This window comes from Platichthys flesus, chromosome 22 (genome assembly GCF_949316205.1).
Source record: "Platichthys flesus chromosome 22, fPlaFle2.1, whole genome shotgun sequence".
Lineage (NCBI taxonomy): Eukaryota > Metazoa > Chordata > Actinopteri > Pleuronectiformes > Pleuronectidae > Platichthys > Platichthys flesus.
This window is the reverse complement of record NC_084966.1, coordinates 3164179-3184743: the sequence shown is the minus strand read 5'-3', so window position 1 is coordinate 3184743 and position 20565 is coordinate 3164179. Positions and strand designations below refer to the sequence as shown.

The following is a 20565-nucleotide window of genomic DNA, read 5'->3' as shown; positions in this document are numbered from 1 at the left end:
GGAGAGATGAGGGACTTCCTGGTCGGCCGCGGTGGAAGATTCTGGGAGAAGAGAGCCTTGTTCACACCAAGGTGTCTCAGAAGCTTAGTTCAAACAGATCAAATCTGCCAGTTACTGTGGCTTAACCTCAATCCTGCTGCTGCCACACTGAATCCCAAGCAGGGATGTATTAGGGACTAGTTCTGCTACGACTTTTGGCCTTTTCCTAATTTCTCTGAGTGACTTTTTTTTTATCCATCAGCACCGGAAACCTCCGACACACGTTCATCCATCCCCTGTTTCACTTTGAGACGAGCGAGCTGCTTTATTAGAGCCGATTTTCTGCAAAAGAGGTGAAGAGGTTACGAATCACAATGCAAAATAATGCAAAACAGCTGATTAATCTGTGTGACCTGAACCAGACAGTATTCTTTCCATCAGCCAGGGTGATGGTCATACTGGGGACCAGTCAGCCTGTTTGCCTGTAAACCCTGGTCCCTGTTTCAGTAAAGTCTCTTTGGTGCACCCTATCTGCCAGGCTGCCTGCATTTGGGTCAGCCTGCCTGTGTTACACCGATTGATAGTTTTCTATTACTGATATGATATTGTTGTTTAACTGGGATAATGGAAGATTGATGCTACTGACATCATAGACTGTAAATAAAGATGGAAGACGCGTCTCCACCTCCTCCCACTATCCAGAAATGAATCCAAATTATCCAGGATAAGCTGTGATGTTGTACAGAGGAAGTTATTTGTAGCCTCAGTCTGCACAGTGGTTATCAGGGGATGGAGCCACAGTATCAAGATCACGCCATCCATCCCTTCATCCAGCAAAAGTGATGGTGAGAAACTGGCTGAAGGTTTTGACCTTTACTCATAATTAAGAGTCACAGTTTAGCAAATTCCAGGATGTTACTCCCCCTGGAAGTTGTGGTTGTGACAGACTAACTCCTGGGAACAGATGGGAAACCGAATACTTCTTCAAACATCTACAGGTTCCTGTATTTACATCACTATAAACAGAGCACTTTGGGGTTTGGACTGTTGTTCGAGCAAAACAAGACATTAGACAAGCAATATTAATTGCACCCTCGATCTTTTATCTGTGCAGCCCATCCCCACTTCCCTCTCCCTACTGCAAAATCCAAATTCAATCCATGGATGTAATTACACGAAAATCGGTGGTAGTCATTATAGGCTGCAATCAGGTCTTTAATAACTTCTATGAGTGGCTGTCGATAATATCATTCATCATCTCTGCACAAGCTGCCAGTTAGTTTTAATGTCTGCTTCAGCTCTGCAAGTCAGCACACAAACAAAGATCTCACCTGACAGGAGCTCAAGTGTATTTATATCCAGAAAGCTACTGAAATGACAGGTGATACTGTCATGTGAGTAAAAGAGAAAGTGTGCGACCACACAAACTGAACACGGAACACACACACATGCAGAAGTCCTGTCTCTGGGAGCACGGGACGGGAAACAGCGGAGTCTGAAGATTAATGACAGCCTATCAGTATGCAGAATGAATTCCTAATTATTATCTACAATCGACTTTAATTAATCTCTGGCTACAAGGCTTGATCTGCCTGCTACGCTACAAGACCATTATAAACTTTAGAGAAGCTTGAGTTCGCACGCACACATACTCCCACACACATTCACGACTATGGTGCAACCTTGACTTAAGATAAAGACTCAATGCTTCAAATAGAGAAACAAATCGTCAAATTGAACACAACAATAGAATCAGAAGAACATGCATTATTGTTCAAAACATAGAGATAATGACAGAGTGGAAAACAGTTTATGTACATTAGTGTAGCCGCACATTCACCACTGCATTATATGCACGCTGGCATTTTTGAGAATATGTGTGTATCTGTTCTGTGATAAACAGACACTGATTTGCTCCACTGGGATTTTGCTCGCCCACCTATTATAATTGTGGAGTTGTTCACACACACAAACACACACACATGCCTACACACACACACACAGCAGCCGCAGCAGCAGCTCTGCTCTGCTCTCTGCATGTTAAGCAGATGCAAGTGGAGCTTCACAAAAATCAGTGACTTCAGAATGTCTTGCTTGGTTTTAGAATCTCATTCAGCTTCACTTTAAAACTGCTGCTTCAAATGAAGTGTGCTGTACAGCAGATAGAGCTGCACACGCCTGAGGGTCATTAGTGTACAGTAAGCTGCTCTAACTGTTGTTGATCTATGTGTGAGCTACTATAGACCAGAGGGGAGGGGCTGTTTATCCAGAGCCTGATGTTTATTTATATAAAACTCAAAACTCCAAGAACTTGATTGTACAGGCTGAATAAAGATCTTAATTGAATGAGTGTGAATGGAAATAATGTGAAATGGGTCAAATACATATCGATATGTTTATTATTTCAACATGTCAAAATTCAATTCATATAACCTTTAGTTTGTACTATCTCCATGTTCAGGGGCTTTTTCAAACTTAGTGGAAAATGACCTCTTCTTAGTCAAAGCACGCTCCAGCTTCCTTAACAATTCTTAAAACAGGGATTTTATGTTCCCGGCAGCAATTTGGGCAAGTCCCGGTGTATCCGACGCACACTGTTTACTCACTAGTCGGTGGATGTGTATCAGACTGTTGGTTAATGGGGCCCGTCATCTGCTTCCTCTCCCCTCTCTCTCTCTCTCTCTGCCTGCTCCCTCAAAGAGCAGCAGAGAAGCATCCTTTCTGCTTTGGCAGTTTGGCAACGCCGGCGGCAATATAACTTTACTACTTGTAGTAAAAACTGATTACAGTGTTATACAACCAAACAGGATGAAAGAGCCAACCCTATTTTGGCATTTAATGGGAATTGGTAGATAGAGTTGAGTAGCAGTGTTGTCCAGAGAAATAGAGCGAATCCACCTATCAGCTGAATCACTGCTGACTCCTTGTGGACGCTTGGATTAGAGAACACCCAACTATGAGTCATACACCAATCTCCAATACCAGTGTTCAGTTAGATGAGAAAGATGATTTATCAAAGGTCAAGGTTCAAGTCCTACACTGGACAGCCTTTTGTGAGAAAGAGTCCCCCGATGTCAACTAATTACAAAGAGGATTCCACCACTCCTAGTAAAATCCAGTTCCACTAAGGTTCTACCTGCCGGACAAGACACTTTCACTTCACTCTGTTCAGGTTGACTTCCACTATCTACATGTCAGGTTTCAGATTATACTGCAGTAATATAGTTCTAGTATTTAATACTTTAATAACCTTGATTGTTTTGGGGCCTAGATTCAAACTTTGTAGTGCATCATGTTACAGGGACTAAATGAAGTGTATTCCTACAAAGATGGGCTTGTGTGTGTCTGTGTGTGTTTACCTGAACATCCTTCAGCCTCTCTTCCATAATAGGATGCTCTGTAACGGCCGTGGATGGGATGGCCAGCTTTGCCTCACACTGTTGTAACCATGCCAACAGCACTGATATGGTTTCCTTATAACGAGCCGGGGGCAAGCTCTCCAAAACTTGACAGACAAGAGAGAGAGAAACATTTAAATGTCAGCAAACTGCAAAAGTCCACACACTGAAGAACACATTTTAATTGATTGTCTGAACCTATTCACAAATATCACCCTGAAGATATATATTAAAGAACTACCAGGGGCTTGTGGGCTCTTCAGACTGTTTTTGGCCTATTTACATTCTATTGAGATTGATTTTTTAAAGCCTGGAGAATAGGAAACAAAATGAAATGGGATTTTTGCAAATTTAATCCGGCAACAACGCTGTGCTTCTCGGGTAAATGGACTCTTTTTAATTTGTGATAATAAAGTTTCCCTGATTTGAACTGAACCGATTCAAAGACATGTGCTGATCCGACAAGAACTGACTCCAGAGGCGCAAAAAGAAACCACAAAAGAAAAAAGTATACTTTTAATAACTAGTGCATTCCTTTCAGAGATGCCTCTCAACCATCGGCGTCCTTGGGAAGTTGACACAGTGATCTGCGTGCATCTGCACCCAGGCCATGTGTGAGCGTCGAATGTGTGGGTTAGATATCTCACCCATGGTGTGGATGAGAAAAGCGCAGTGTGTGGTGTGAGGGAAGAAACTGTCTGAGTGAGTAAACAAGTATAGTTTGTCTGCTCGGGTGTCAGCATCTCTCTTTTTCTTTCTCTCGCTTATCTCCCTCCAGCTGACGCTCCCTCTCTTCCTTTCATCCCACTCCCGGCATTTTTCTCTGTCAGTGCCTCACCCCTCCGTGTCATTTTCTCGGTGGCAGTATTTTTTGTTTTCTTGTTTCTTCCATCCTCCTCTTCCTCGCTGATACAAAAAGCTATCTGCTCTTGTTTTGTCACAACACGTCCTTAATTGTTTTTTTTCGTCTTGATGGCTGTAGCCTTTGGCTTCTTGGTATATCTGATTAAGTCTCATTGTTATTACTGGAAAATCAAAATACATTTTAGCATCCACACATGGAAGCAGCAGAACAAATTGGATTTTCCTCTGACACAGGAAGAAGGCGAAGAGGTGTTAATCACTGATGGTTCACCACATGTGAGTCAGAAACACATGTCAACTTGTAAACCACTTCTAAAAATGGCTTTGACATGTGAACCTGTTTACTGAGAGGAGGACACACAGCTCTTAAAACCAAAAACTTCAGATGAAAGTTTTCTTCATTCTTTTAAAGAGAATGTGGCTCGTCAAAAATGTGTTTGTGAGGAGATGAACATGGGGATGGACCACACATCTCTCTTTCCTCCCATTGACCACTAACTTGAACTTTAAACTAATTGTTCTTTTCATGTAAACAAGTTGCATAGTGTTGATTTAAAGATTCTGTCATTCACTGCAGGTGAAATTTCAATGCTGCTGCTTCTGCATGTGCAGCCATTGCATCCAAAACATTGGTATCAACTTTTCTCATCTAGCACTTTATAAGAAAGCGAACAGCCTTTGCCAAAGTTCCCAAAATGTCAACTCTTCTTTGTTGAGTGAGAGATAGTGTGCTCTGAGTGTCAGACCGTTTCTCCTCGGGAACTCAGTGCTGCATTATGCTGCTGAGTGCATGTCACCGGGGTTAGTTATTTGGGTTGGCAACCTGACAAAGCTAAAAGGAAGCTTTTATTTGACTGTTTCAGACTCTAGCTGAATTTTGTTGTGTGAATAAAATGCTTTGTGGTCGTAACTAGAGAGCAGATCATATGGAAACATGTCTGTTTTCATCCCTGGAAGGAATTCATTCGTTTTTTCTTGCAGCGACAACAAGTGTGTGTACGCTGAATGTTGGGTTGTGGTTGTGTCTGTGGGCAGAGACATTTGTCACACCAAGTCTGTCAGATCCAGTGTGTGGGCTGCAGCCGGCTGCCAAGGCTCTGCACTCACTTCTCTTCACTAAAATGCTGAATGAAGAGTCTAGAACCATGTTTCTGCTCAGTATAAATGCATCTGTTGTTACAGTATTGGAGGTTCCCTTATTGTTAACCCCTTAATTTGCATCTTGTTCCCTTGTAAGTAAATACACGTGCAAATATTCTAGTGGTACAATATATAGTTCTATAGTTCCGGGGACAATGTGAGTCATCATAGCTCGTCCCTCACCCAGTTGCAGCTGCCTCTCTCGGGCCCTCAGGTTCTCCAGGACTTCTTGGTAGTGCTCTTTGAAGGCACTGATGTCGGCGTCCAGGAAAACAGAAGGGTCCTCCTCTCCTTCCTTTTCCTCTTTCAGCTCCTGCAGCTGCTTCTCCAACAGGTCCACCTGAGGCTGCAGGGAGGCCAGTCGAGCCACCTCCTCCTGACGAGACAAGGAGGGACAGGGGGGAGTCATATCGTGGATGAACACATGAGGAGGAGAGCACGTTATTCATCCACCACTCCCTTGTTGCCACAGAGAAATTGATGAAAACGGCTGTTCAGCTATTCCACAGGGTCTTGTCCTATAAAAACGTAACTCCACAAATCGATTGTGTTTTCTTAGTTAAAGTTCCCCTCCATTTGCCTTCTGCTTAATCAGTTTGATTTCACAGAAATGTTTAAATTTATTTCCAGCTTCTAATGAATAGGAAGCCAAGCAGGAAATTAGAACAGCTCAGCGAAACCTGAAGCTGTGAAACTGTTTCCTCTGAACTTCAAACTTTAAAAACAGAACACACAGAGGAGGGAGGATCACTGCTTTCTCTATTTTTAAAAACCTGGTTTTTGTTCACTGCCAAAGCAAAATGAAAAAATTCCTTATCATGTTTTAATATGAATCCAAACCACTGAACCATTGCTAATTCCTGCCCCCTACTGGTGCTGGAATACCAAACCACTTTATCCTTTAACCCTCCAATAATCCAGTTTCAAACGAGTTCCAGCTTGAGTTGTGGGTGTAGCAGGTAGTAAGTTAATATTCACTGATCCGTCCCTGGATGACGGCTCTGAACGCAGCTCCCCTATGAACACCAAGCTAGTTGATACTCTAGCCTAGAGCCACGAGACACATTAGTTATGAATGAGGTTAGAAAGCACAAGCATATATATCCTTGTCGGAACATTGGTTCATAAGCTGCCAGTTGGAGGCATGATTTGCTTGCGGGAAGGTTTGCTTTGTTTCAGTAAATATTGTTTTTTCTCTGAAGTCTTTCCCGTTAAATATAAAGATAGGAAATCAGAAAGTGTTTATGTGTGTGGGAAGAGGATGTGCGCTCTCCATTTGTGTCTATGTGTGGCAGCATGAGAAAGTGTGGGCCCACTTCTGAGGGAAACATTGTTTGGGTGAATTTGTCAGGAGCTGCAGCGAGAGACACATCTTATCTCCTTTTTCCTAAATGTCCTTCATCCTCTCTTTGAAATCCCTCCATCCTTTCTTATGTTTCTGGGACTAACATTCTCCTCTCTGTCTCTACGTCCCCTCTTCACTTTATTACACCTCATATTTTGTTATCCCTCTCTTCTTTAAGTTTTTTAATTTTTTTTCTTTCAGACATTTCATCTAGATGTTATCGAAATTCAGTTTACAGCTGCATTTCAAAGTCGGAGGTGTTTGCAAATAGAATTCAGATAGAACTGGGAGAGAAAAAAGCTCAGGAGAACAAGCCAAAAACCCAAAGGGAAAATGTATATATAATAAAGTTCATAAATTGTCCTCCTTTTGTTTTTTGGAAAAGTCAGATAAGATAAGTCAGAATTCCACATGTTGATGGAGGCTTACCAGCTGCTAAACGAAAATATGAAACAGACCTTTAACTAAGAATATAGGGTGCAAGGTGTAAAGATGAAGGCCTTCGATGTGGCTCTTGATGACAGTGAGTCCTTCAACATAGAATAACAAGAGATGGAACAATAAAGAAGACCTGCATTCAGGAAAGACAGGTATCCAGATGATGAGCTGTCACAAGGGCCCTAAATGAAGTGCATTGAAAACGAGTGCGGGAGGCAGAGGAGATGAAAAAGACGAGGGAAGCCTCCTCTTGTGAAAAGACTGACATCCAGAGGACGTGGGAGGCGTTGAGCAAAGAGACAGACGTGATAATACAAAAGAGAACTGCATCAGGGAAAGAGGAAACTCTACTGGCAACTAGGTGACCAATCATAAAGGCCAAATCAAATCAGACAGTTCATCTTTCAGCTTCACGTGTGGAGACGAATATGAAAACTGCAGCTGCACATTTTCAAACAAACATTAAACTTCTACCAGCATGAGCATGTCACAAATGTTATTTGAGCTGTGGTTGACAGCAAAGACGATGACATCGTGAGCCGTAAATCATATTTGCGTTCATCCTCAGTTGATTTGCTGGATCTGAAAAGCTACCACCCTTAAGTTAGGAAATGTTTCCTTGGCATCGAGATCTGTGTCTCAGGAGAATGTCCTACTTCCTGCCAAAACACACAGAGCTTGATGTTGCATTTTACAATAAACAAGCAGTAACTTATGCAGTTTGAAGCACGGGAAGGAAACAAGCTTTTAGTTCTAGCTCCACTTCTGCCTCTCCTCTGGGACCCTGCACTATAAGCTGCAACCCCCTGGGACTATTGGGAAAGGGAAAGTTTCCAAACAAACAAAAGTCTGATTGCAGCGAGTGGGAACCGGGAAAATACACCTTTTTTTTTTTTTTTTGTTTTAGTCCGTTTACTTAAAGGGATGTATATTCTATTTTACTGCTGACCATTTTCCAAAGTCTGCTACAGTACTGCTCAAATAAGATTGGGTTTCCTGATGATGTTGGAACGTAAAATGCTTTTTAAGATTGGGAGAACGATAAGGTGTTTTAGAGGAGAAAACAAGTAACACAGCGATTCTGAGGAAGAGCAAATCATTCTGAAGATAAAAAAATATAAATACAGAAACTAAAACTGGGAGAGTTACAAAAAACATCATCCAAACCACAGGGTGTTTGCAGGATTTTAAAAATCAAATTCAAGACACTTTCTGACAAATATATTTAAAGACCTTAACGGCTACTTCCCAGCTTTCAAAACTCAAATGTCCTACTTTGCTTTAACTTCGAAGTTAAAGTTAAATTTAGTTAATATTATCAATACTTACAAGAAAGTGCTGTGACACACAGATGCATGAAAGAGACAAATAAACGGAGAATAAGGAAGAAATGTAGAAAGAAAATGTAAAAGGAACAACAAGTAGACTTAATGTGACAAACACACAAAGTATAAATGTACAAGTAAAGTTTGCTTATTGTTTTAATGACTGGAACCAATCACAGGTTGTTTTACTTACTCGACATCGGTCCAGTTGTACTTTCAGTGGTTCTGCTTCAGAGGCTGGAGGCGCCTGGACCTTGAGCCAGTTCTCACTGAAGTCCACTGCCTGCTCACACTGCTCATACAAGCTGTAGAAGGACAGCACCTGAAGGACACACACATTCAGGACGTCACATTCAGCCCCTGGAGACTTAAGGTCTTTGGACACTATATCTACCAACGTGAAGGTAGATATGGAGAATTGAAAGATTACTGTGCAGCCAAAACCAAAAAAAAACACACAGTCCGGCCTCTGATGGGACAAAACTGTTATCAAGTGTGACCAGGCGTGGTTCAAGGGACAGTGGGGGCCCGAGGCAAAAGGGGCCTGGGGCCTCTCCACTGAACCAAATAATCAGCTGCTCTCGGGGGCCGGGGTTTCAGCTCAGGGCCCCTTGGCAATGGCCCTGTGTGCCGGCCCTGTGTCTGACATCCCAATTGGTATCCCACTGCTGCTCCCAACACTATATCTGTGTTGACACGTTTGTTCTTCTCGTTGAAACTTTATCTCTAAGCTAATTATACTTTTGAACAATGTAAAATATGAATGTAAAACTAAGTCAAACTTTATTTTATCCGGTGCTTTAAGTTGAATATTTATCTGCAGCGACATAACTGCTCAAGCCAAGAGGGTTTTTATCTCTTTGGATATATTACAGAAAGATGAGGTGCTACAAACACTGCATACTGAGTTCTGCTCGGCAACTGATAATATATCGTGTTAAGAAAATACTCTGCCAAGGTATAAAGTACCTGAGTGACCCAGAGTAGACATGGAAGACTGTGTGTGTGTGTGTGTGTGGGGGGGGTGTGTGTGTGTGTGTGTGTGTACCTTTGTCTGGTAAGCCAGCCATGCCAGCCTGTCTGCCAACAGGGCACAGAATCCCACCCAGCGCTGGTTCAGCTGCTCGGCTGCCTGGGCAATGTCATCAGCACGGCTTCCCTCTGCAGGAGCAGACAGAGAGGGGGGGGTGACTGACACGTACACACACATGCTTCATACTTCACACATGAACGACTGGTCTCATTGTAGTGGACAGACAGAAATGCACACACACACTCAATGCACACAGAATCTGGAGAATGTCATCTGCAGGAGAGCTGAGACAAGCTATTGGTATTCTGCACAAAGCCTGAGCTCTAAAACTGTTTATCTGTTTATTCACCACACACACACACACACACGTACACACACGCACACACCACACTGTGCATTCATGCTCAATGCTAACTAACCTTTTTTTGATGTGAATGACCAATTTAAAGTGGACATAAAACTCCAGTGCTCGTAAAATGAAAACCTCCAAGAGTCAATGCGAAAAGTTATTAGAAAAAATGGATTCCCACTCCTGCCTGTTAAAGGGCAAACTGAGCCCCATCGGCTGGATGATAATTGGACCTGGAAAAGGAAGCATCCTGGCTCCGTTTCTCATCTGGCATGCACGCAGGATTGAAATTGTTTCTTCTTCCTGTAATCGTACTTCCATTACGTTCAAGCATACGCTTCATCTTAGATAAGTGCCATCGTGTGTAACCCTGAAGCTGATGGGGTTTAGGTTGAGGTGTAATTGAAAGTGTTTTTTTATTTTTTTGGTGACAAATCCCATGTGCAGATCTCAGGCAGCAGTGATTGTAACCTTCTATCTGCCAGGAAAGTCCTGATAGTCTACCCGGGGTCTTTCTGTGTGGACTTTGCATGTTTTATACTGGTACTAAAACCATAATGATGTTAAAGTGGCAATAAAATGAAACAAAATGAACCAGTTCTTTCATTTTCTCCATTTATATGAAATGACTAACATCAGCAGGTTGATGCAGCTCACGTAGGCGATGATGACAAGACTCACATATGTAATTATAAAGTCTTAAGTGAAACAAAACTGAACTGCTAATACATGAACCCTGGTTCAGACTCTTATTTTGTTAAAATGGCCCAAATATAAGTTAAGATAAACTCAGCAACACTTTCCAGCAGCTGGTTGTAGCTATTTATTTAAAACATACATGGGAGTAGTATTTTAATTTAAGAACTTAAGTATTTTAACCTTCTATTGCCCCATTAAATTTGTTTTCCTTTTGATAGGGCTGGCTTTGAGTAATGAAAGTAATCCAACTACCAATGTAATCAATTACTTAGTAAAGTAATCTTTTATAACTGGCAGATCTTTCAAACAACTTGCTCAACACCAGTGCATGAAGTGTTTGCAAAGATTTACATCTTCAGTAACTCAGTCGCTCGAGGCTGAGAGCCACATGAACAAACACACACACACAAACACACATACACACAAACACACAAACACACAGCCGTGCTCAGCAAGTTGAGGAATGTTTGGTTTAAGACGAGAGCAGCAGCGTGAAAGAAAAAAGTATAAACTGAGTGTTTCTGTGCTTTCAGGAGCCCAAACAATCGCACAAGGACAGAGGAGAGGACAGAGGAAAAGAGACATCTCTCTCTCTCTCTCTCTGTCTGTTCCTCTCTCTATCAGTGTTTCTATGGAGACAAGGAGAGAGGGTGGGCCAGGTGGAGACGTTGCCATGGGGACAGACAGGGTGTGCTTGTGTGTATGTGTGTGTGTGTGTGTGTGTGCGTATGCATGTGAATGAACAAGTGTCTGAGTGCTTGTGTGTGAGTGTGCACATTACCCTGCTCAACCAGGGTCTGGGCCGTGCGTGTTGCCTCCTGCAGCTTACGGTACTTCTCTGGCCGCTCGCGCTCTATCGCCTATGGCAAAGAGAGAGAGAGGCAGGGCGAGTGAGTGATGGGGCAGAGGGAGAAACGGGGGAGTTAAAGGACAAGAGACTGACGTGGAGAAGCAGACAGCGAAAAGAACGACGAGCAAAGAGCCAGAGAATGATCATTCATTAGAGAAAGTAAAACATAAACTAATGAATCAGAGTGGTAAGAGTATAACTGTAAACAGTGAGAGGTCATGTAGCCTCTGATCAGTTTCTGCCAGATCTCAAGTACCAGTGTCTCACAAGCAGAAATCTTCATTTCATTAAATTCAGAGAAAAAAACGTAGTCTATGCAACAATGTTTTCTTTTCAATCTTAGATCTTTAATCATCTTGTTATCTCTGTCACACTTATCCTAGAAACCATTCTTCCTCAATATAATGTTTATCCACCTGCATTTCTTTCAGTTTGAGTGTGTTACATTTATATTCAGTTTTAATTTCATGAATGAAATTAAAACTGACAAATGCTGCCGTCTTCACGACATTAAACTAAATCAAAGGTTTACCATCTACTCATCTATGATAAATGAAAGCACTAACTTGTATGAAAACAGATTATTTATTTTGGTTTGACCTCTGCAGCAAACCTGGAGTTTCTTGTTCTTCCTGTTGTCTGTGGTTATTTGTATTTCTTCTGCTTTGGAGAACGTATTCAGTCAAATGCCAAAAACCGGCAGCTGCTGCATCAAAGTTTAAATAACTCCACTATGACAATGGACACATCCCTGCATCTCAGACTTCATCACTGTTGTCCTCTAAGCACAATAACACTTCAGAATATCCTCACACATGTGATTGCTATAGAGAAAGTAAAATGCATTCCTGACCCAACTGTGCGATGGAACCTTGTTACTTCAGCATCGAAGGTCTCACCAGATTAAGCTCAGTGGGTCTCTCTCACACACACACACACACACACACGCACACACACACACACACACACACAAGGTGTGTTATACCTGCACTTTGTCATACAGGTCCTGAATGCTGCCCTCCTTTCGGGACACTGAGAATTCCGGGCTCTGGAGGATGGCCTCCCCGCGGGTCATGTAGCTGTGGACCTCTGTGAAGTCCACATCAAACCTGACGACACACATGCACTCGGCAGTTATCAACAACGCTGCTGTGAGGTGTTTTCTATCAAATCTGTGTAGACAGGCACAGGGAAATACCCATGATGCAGTTTTATCTCTTACACTTCATCATAGTTTACAATCTGCAAAGTAAATAGTAGAGTGAAGGGTAGTGGAATAAAAAAGTAGAAGAATTCCATCTGTAATACAGAAAAAGTCAAAGTATAACAAAACTTCTGAATTCTCCTTTGCAACAGGATGAACAGAATCTTCTACGTCACTACTATCAAAGGTTCGGTTTGAAGCTGGCCTCCACTATCACCATCACAGATACTAATTGTCTCTATCTGCAGTGCTCATCACCTACCTGCTGAGATAAGACAGCAGAAATGGGTGCATGTAACTGAACATTTGACATAAGTTAGAAGAGAAATGTCGGATGTTATTATGCTAATGGTATTTCAGAGCAGACCTCCTCTTTGAACCAGTAAACACTCACCTTTTCCTGAGTTCAGAGTCGTCCACGACCTGGCGCTTCTTCTGCGGTGGCGGCGACTCTCGTGTCTGGCGGACAGCGGCCACCTTCCCACTTGTTGTGACCTTGGTGACGGTGGTCGTGACAGAGTGGGTCAGCTCGGAGTGCTGGGACACACTGACACTTGATGACAGCTGGACACGCACAGAAAAACACACACAAAGTGCATATAAGTGCAAGTGTTACATAAGTTTACAAGGATCAAAGTAAATCATGAAGATCTGAAATCACGGCTTCATCCCACACGTCAAGAATCCGTCTCCACGTCTGTATAGGATGATCTTCTATCAGTGAGTTTCCAGGTCTGGACAATGTTCAGTGTTGCGTATGTGTGTGTAAGCATGTGTGTGTTCAGGTTTGTTTCAGCAGGGAAGTCAACTGGTAGTTAAGCAGCTGCCACGACTACTCGGGCTCCTTCATGCAGAAGCGAGCGTGCACAGCTGAAGTGGCGGGGACTAGCCTCGGAGGTCACTCTGCTAATTATCTGACTGATTATAATGGACAACTCTGAGGAGGAGGAGGAGGAGAGAGAGAGACAGGAGGCGAGGGAAAGACGTGTGTGCATCCAGTGAGACCAGTAACTTCAGGATGGATTTGAACTTCAGTGTTTGCAGTGTTTGCATGAGGAGTATGAGCATACACAGGACTGAATGCTGTCAGGGATAACAAATATATGCATCGCTTAAAGGACAAAGAGCCTCTTCCTGGGGGGGACTGACCACCTGGGGTCTCAATGTGGAAGGGCCCTCAAAGGGCCTGGAATGAAAAGTTGATAGGAAGTGACTCCTTATGTATAGAACCTATAACACGCCTGTCATTTGCAAACCTAACTCAAATAATTTCAGAAACGCACTCAGCGCTCGGTGTGCAGCTCTCCAGAGGCTTAAAAGATAAAAGTAACATTACAGAGCACTTTATCAGCAAACAACTAAAAAGACACAGCAGCACTTTGTCTTTATCTTATCACTTGTCAGAGCGTGTCAGCTTGAAGAGCGACAACGGAGAGACGCAGATAAAGAGGGGGGGGGGGGGGGGAATTTACTGATAGTGTAGTTACAGAAAGAGATGAGACAACTGTTGAAGGGAGAGGGGGGGGGGGATAATTGAACAACTGACTATTTTGAGAAGTGATAGCGAGGAAGGATTATTGTGACCGTGCTGCTTAAAAGTGCTGGATGTTTGCACTGGACGGGCCGCTTCGGAAAGACGAGCAAATAACAAGATTCCATCCTTCCCTTCACGTTGGTCTCCACTGGTGTGTGAAGTGAGGCTCTAATGACCTCTGTCACCAGCCAATCCATTCATCTCACGCTGTCCCTAAGGCCAGACACACACGCAGCGCTCTGGACTGGAGGTTTCATCACAGGGCGGTTTCATCACAGCGGCATTTTACAACAGGACCACTGCTGACCTCGGACACTGCAAATAACCAGGGTTGGATTCTGACAGGAGCCCAGAGCCAGTCATCTGTATGACTATAAACTAAACCAGCCAGATTTGTGAATCAGCATGGAGAAGAAATCATGCATTGTTCACATTTGGAGCCATAGAAATGTTCTAAAAGAAAAAAGCTACTACTTCAAAGCTAAATCCCTGTATTTATGTGTGAGGTACCTGGGAGCTGCTCGTCTCCAGACTCTGGATCAGTCGGTCCCAGCGCTGGGCGAAGCTGTCCAGTCTGGCTTCCAGTTTGTTGGCCACGTCCTTGTTCTTTACACTGCACAGCAGGTCCTGACTCATAGAGCACAGCTTGTCCATGGTGGGACGCTTCACCTCCAGGTCTGCCTTCACCATCTGCAGGGAAATAAATAAATAGAGTTGAGGGTGGAAGCCCTCCTGGTATGACTAACTATTTGTGAAAGAATGCTTAAAGGTCAACTCAAATGGGTGTGTTGTTTTTGTTTTGCACAGGAGCTGGTTCATGGAAAGTTCACAGTCTAAGAAAAGGATTTGGTTCTCACAGCAAGACGGCGGAGACAAGCCACCATCTCTGCCTGGTCCTTAAGGTTGGAGGTCTTGATGGAGCTGACCAGCTCCTCCTTCTGAGTCAGCCAGGAGTCAAACAAACACTGTGGGGAGAGGAGAGGAGAGGAGAGGAGACCATGGAGATCCAAAGAGGTTTGTAGGAGAGGACAGATGAATGGATTCAAGTCAGAGAGGGGGGGAGAAGGGAGACGAGGAGACAGGAAGAGAGGGAGAATAGAATGAGAAAACAATTCTTCTCAAGTGGAAGTCGGTGCACTTGAGGCCACCGTCTCCTGTTTCGGTGCAGAAAGCTGTTGAGTGCAGCATCATGCTCCTCAGGCCGCTGGGAAGCAGCCTGACAGTATCTCCCCTCTGCTCAGGCTGCTGAATTCTGTTATCGGAACATGGACAGCTGATTTGCAACCAGAGCCTCGGGGTGAAGCCTGAGCGAGCACTTATCCACAGCAAGAGGGGGAATTCAATTTGGTGCATTTCCTGATGTTTTGAATAATTTATCAAAACATTAGATTTTTATGGCTGTCTAAGAGCCAGTGCAGCCAGTGATCTCTCGTTATAAAGTGCAGTGGAAGATTGTTTCATGATCTGTCTATACTCAGTTACCATGAGGAATCACACGTCTGAGGCCACATTGCACAAAATGTGAATACATACCTTCAGAATAAAAAAAACTGAATCTATAATTCAAATAAGTCATAAACACAATGTCATAAAACGTCAAATAAATTACTTTTCTTAAATGTATGTTTGGCTCTAAATGATACAAATCATTTTAATCAATTGAAATTTAATTTAAAACAAAGGGTGACTATGGCCTAAAGGGAAGCAACGCAAATCTAGTTTTGGGGATTTTAATTGAAGCCGATCAGTTAATCACATCAAAGCCAAAATTGTGATTTTAGTGTCGTCAGTTATTAATCACACAACACGGGCAAATCGGATATCATGACACATCCAATTTTCTTAACCACGTCTGCTGGGGCTCAAAATATCATCTGCTAAGAGGCTAATAAGGGACAGACAAAATAAAGAGTTGTCTCTAATAAGGGCGGCATCAGAAAGAGCATCTAATTAAAAACATTAATCAAAATCTATATTTATGTAACGGTCAGTGTTATCTGAGTGACCTTGGAATAAAGCTCTGAGCCAAAACTGCTTTGTGGAAATAAAATATTTAAATAGGAGATTTGCTTGGGGATAGGACAGCTGTGTGTGTGACCTCATTCACACTTGGCATGCATTCACAACCTGTAACAGGAGATCTGAGTGGATTAGTGCATGTTCTTGTTTTGTGGAGTATTATGACATTACAGAGCTGGTAGCCTGACTGTGGACTCTACATCTTGTCCTGCTGTGTCCTGTCTCTCTCCGTTTGTGTATAAGTGACATATTTAATCTTGTGATGTACACTGGACACACACTCATGGGAACTCGTGCACATAATTCAGCTGATCTGTCTGAGATACATGACATAATGTGATGTCTGCCCCAGCTTATATTCTCTCTTAAAGCATAAAGAGTGTGGGAGTAGACACGATGTGGATGATCTAATCCCATTATACATGCAGCAGATAAACTGCTGTGTGCCTGCCTCAGCTACACACACACAGACACACATCTAAAGACACACACACATCTACAGACACACTCATACCTGTTCATTAGTGAAGTGCTGCCATTTCAGTAAAATCTCTTGAAGCAGAATCCAGCGTTCTTCTGTCCATTTACAAATGGCTGCCCAGCGATCACCAAGCACCTGCAAGAGCACACACACACACACACACACACACACACACACACACACACACACACACACACACACACACACACACACACACACACACACACACACACACACACACACACACACACACACACACACACACACACACACACACACACACACACACACACACACACACATATTAATGTCTACATTATCACACAAAATGTGAATTATTTCCCCCGAGGAATTGAGAGATTTACGTCACGTTGCCTCACAGGCTAATGAATTCACATTTTCACTGGCCAGTTTAATTCTTTTAGCTGCCAAAAGTGCAGCTGTAGTCCCGTTCCCCCCCCCAGAGGGACGGAGCTGAGCATGGTAGTGGAACAGTGTGAAATTCAGAGATGACAAGGGGCGAACAATCTCCTCACCCTGTGTAAGTGAATAAAAGCCTTTGGCTGTAGAGATAAAAAGGCTCATGAAATAAAGGATGAATACCTGTGTTTTATATCACCTTGAATCCAGTATAATCTGAAAATCTTAAAGAGGAAAAATCTCACCTATTATCCTCAGATGGATGTTTTTACAAACACTCAGGAAATAGACTTATGCAGAGATTTTCTGCAGCACATTCCGATCAACCTTGGATTCCTCCACTCACACACCAACAAGTGAAGGAGCTGCTGTGCAGGAGGCTGATCTGCCCTTCAGAGGCACCTTGGGTTCAGTGTCTGGCTCAAGGACACTTTGACATGTTGCGGGGGAGATGCTGGGATCAACCCTGAGATAAATGGACGACCCACTTTACCTCAGCCCCCAAAAATATTTCAATGCTCTAAATTCAGTAGCATTTTAATGAAATACAGTTGCTATTCAGTGGTGATACAATTTTACAACTAGATAATTAGTTGCCGACAAGATTAATTGACCATGTTTGCTTCCATACTACTGATTTGAACCGTTCCAACTGCTCCTCCCTGGCTACATCCTGCAGGAGCACTGACAGATGCAGAGCCCTGTGAGCTGCAGAAGTTTATTTTCCCTGACTCCGTTGTATTGGCAGCTAGCTGTTAGCCGAGGAAAATGGCAGAGACACTCCATTTAACCGGCAAAGACAAGACGCACAGTTTGCCTACTGAACAATGTCATCAGGGTGACAGAGAGATGGAGAGGAGAGAGAGGGTGGCTGAGGGAGGAGAGGAAATGAAAAGACAATGAGATGCAGGAAAAGTGAGCGAGTGCAGACAGATGTGGAGAGAGAGGCTCAGCGGGTTAATCTTAAGATGAATAGCTTGTAATTAATCATGTGACAGTTCAGCTGCATGGGGAAACCAGGGAAGGCTTCTTTCCTGCTTTCTTACTTCCTGGCTCACAGTGTTTCCTCTCATCTGCTTATCCCTCTAATCTTGTGTTTAGTGATAAACTGCACTGCAGGAAACAAGGTCCGCTTAAACCCCCAGACGTTGAAAAGAAAGTCCACTGAGGAATTGCATTAGGGTTGTGATGATATTAGTTGTGATTAAACTTTGCACACAGCACAACCGATGTGCGTTCAGCATTGTAATTGCTTAATATGACATGGAAAATAATGCAAGATACTTGCAGCGCTTTTGTGTCAATAACATACGTATATGTGCAAATTAGTTTTTTGGAAAGAGTGTCTGATTGAAGTTTTAAGAGTTTATTCGTATAAACAGCTCCTCTAACGTCCCCCCCCCCCCCCGAGGGAAAGTGTCATTCTCGTCAAACTATCAAAGATTCTTTATTTCCTGTTAGTGTAAATTGTCAGCTTTGCCCAAATGAAGACAATCACTTGAGCTACGCAGACACTAAACCCCCATGAGCTCCCCCTTTTCTCCACACATCAACTGGGCCCAGTGTGCACGCTTCACAACAGCCTTCATCTGTAATTAGCTCTGGTGCAGATCAGGTTCACACCAGTCCTAACAAACAAACCAGGAGGAGTGAGCACTAAGTTTAACAGACAGACCGATAACTCATTAGCTGGAGAGTTCTGGTGATGTCATCATTTTTTTTCCTCTCCACAGAAAGGTCAAAGGTCAGGCTGCTTTCTTATTGAGTGGTACAGACACTTGTTTATCCAGCGTCCTTCGATCAACAGCACGTCTTCAGAGTGAGATACCTTCCAACAAATGAACACTGTGTATGTGTCTGTGTGTGTTTGTGTGTGTGTGGACTGATGTGTGCGCTCTCACCTGAAGTTTGCTCTCCAAGGCCGCGGTGGCACTGTCTCCACTGCTCTCGTCCACCACCACCACCATGTGGGTGAGCGAGTTCACCCTCACCTGCTCCAGCTCCAGGTCCTCCTGCAGAAGCTGCAACACACACACACACACATATGGAGAACATATACTTAAATGTAGCACCACAAAAATACACACCATCTACTTTCAATGATGCTGAAAGTATAAACCAGGTGGCAACAGACCAGTTAGATTTCAGTGTTTGTTCCAATCATAAACCAATAATTTCTAAGTGAATGTGATCATGAAGTGCACGGTGTGTCCCCAGATACCCTTGATCTCATTTCAAATAAATTGAAGTAAATCTCGACAGCTGTTTGATTGGTGGTAATTCAACCGATTTGAGCTCATTTTCCCATTCCCCTCCTTTTAAGTGACAGAAAAGCCAAAATAGCACCATAACTGAATTTATAGTCAACACATCCCAGTCATCCATCCTCCCAAATTGAACCCAGTGTGCTGCTTAAGTGTTTACCAGTGAATTTAATTACGACAGCTTCTGTGTAGTGAAGTTGGCTAATTGTTGTTTTGCCTCAGCCGGAGCCACTGCAGGCTTGTTGTTTTGAATCCGTTCTGACAGAGCCTCCTACTGAAATGAGGCTTGGGTTTCACTACAATCTTTAAAGCTAACTCCGTGCTACCAGGATTTACAGATGATGTTAATGTGCAGAGCAGAGCCGGACGCTGCTGAACACACTGCTGCACTCGCTTCTTTTTGTTGGGATGAAAAGTTTGTTCTTGACTTTGGAAAACAGCAGTTGGAAAAACAATCTCAACACCAGATTCATTATCTAGCTGCTCTGGAGTTAAAAAAAATCATATATCATTATCTTCTACAGCAATGGGAGATTGTCAGAGAACAGCGAAGGCTCAGATTAAAATTTCAATTTGTCTTCTATTGATTTTGTAAGGATATCGATCCTTAAATGTTGAAAGTGAAAGTATACTTTTTTTAATTCACCAAAATAAATCTACGGCACAATTTAGAGCCTGAAGTCACAGGTTGCTGCTGAAACGTTACAAGAATAAAATGCGGTTAAGATGGTGAAAGTGAAATGAAAAAAGTCCTGAGAGACACAACAGCCATTTCCTGTGGACAAACTTGAGGCAAATTCTAAACAAGGGAAGTTGTGGAACTGCAGCTTAATTTTCTGTTGAAAGGTGAAACCTGGTTTGATGTGCGAGTTGAACGCCCTTATCTCACCTGAGGCAGAAAGCAGTGCCTGGCAGGATGCAGGAATCTTTCTTCTTCAGCATCCACCTTTTTTTTAAAAAGTAAATACCCTTGTGCCTATGGACTTGATACTAGTAAGAACACATTCCAGTCTACAGTAGCTGAATGTGCATCAGTCCAAACTACAATTTCTCTATACTTTAGTTTTATATTTCTTTCAAACAATGATGGACAGATGACTTACTGAACCTGGTTGCTCAACACACAGACCCGGGGAGTCAGGGGTGCATCATGTGTAGAGTAGTAAACTTTATTTCTATAGAACCTTTATTTCTATCATATCCGTAGAGAGATGAAATTGTTG

The 20565-nt window shown here is 42.9% G+C and overlaps 1 protein-coding gene across 8 annotated transcripts in view; it reads right to left on the bottom strand.

Annotated features, from left to right (window-relative positions):
- The window catches only part of dmd (dystrophin), a 170507-nt gene that overhangs the window by 67617 nt on the left and 82325 nt on the right, over positions 1 to 20565 (bottom strand). For all 8 annotated transcript variants that reach the window (XM_062380432.1, XM_062380428.1, XM_062380431.1 and 5 more), the window contains 11 exons: positions 18980 to 19099; positions 16692 to 16793; positions 15016 to 15123; positions 14669 to 14848; positions 13019 to 13188; positions 12406 to 12529; positions 11352 to 11430; positions 9538 to 9650; positions 8683 to 8811; positions 5565 to 5757; positions 3339 to 3484 (listed from right to left, as the gene is read on the bottom strand). In XM_062380432.1, coding sequence (XP_062236416.1) covers positions 3339 to 3484; positions 5565 to 5757; positions 8683 to 8811; positions 9538 to 9650; positions 11352 to 11430; positions 12406 to 12529; positions 13019 to 13188; positions 14669 to 14848; positions 15016 to 15123; positions 16692 to 16793; positions 18980 to 19099 — 1464 coding nt within the window. The remainder of the gene's footprint in view (positions 1 to 3338; positions 3485 to 5564; positions 5758 to 8682; positions 8812 to 9537; positions 9651 to 11351; positions 11431 to 12405; positions 12530 to 13018; positions 13189 to 14668; positions 14849 to 15015; positions 15124 to 16691; positions 16794 to 18979; positions 19100 to 20565) is intronic.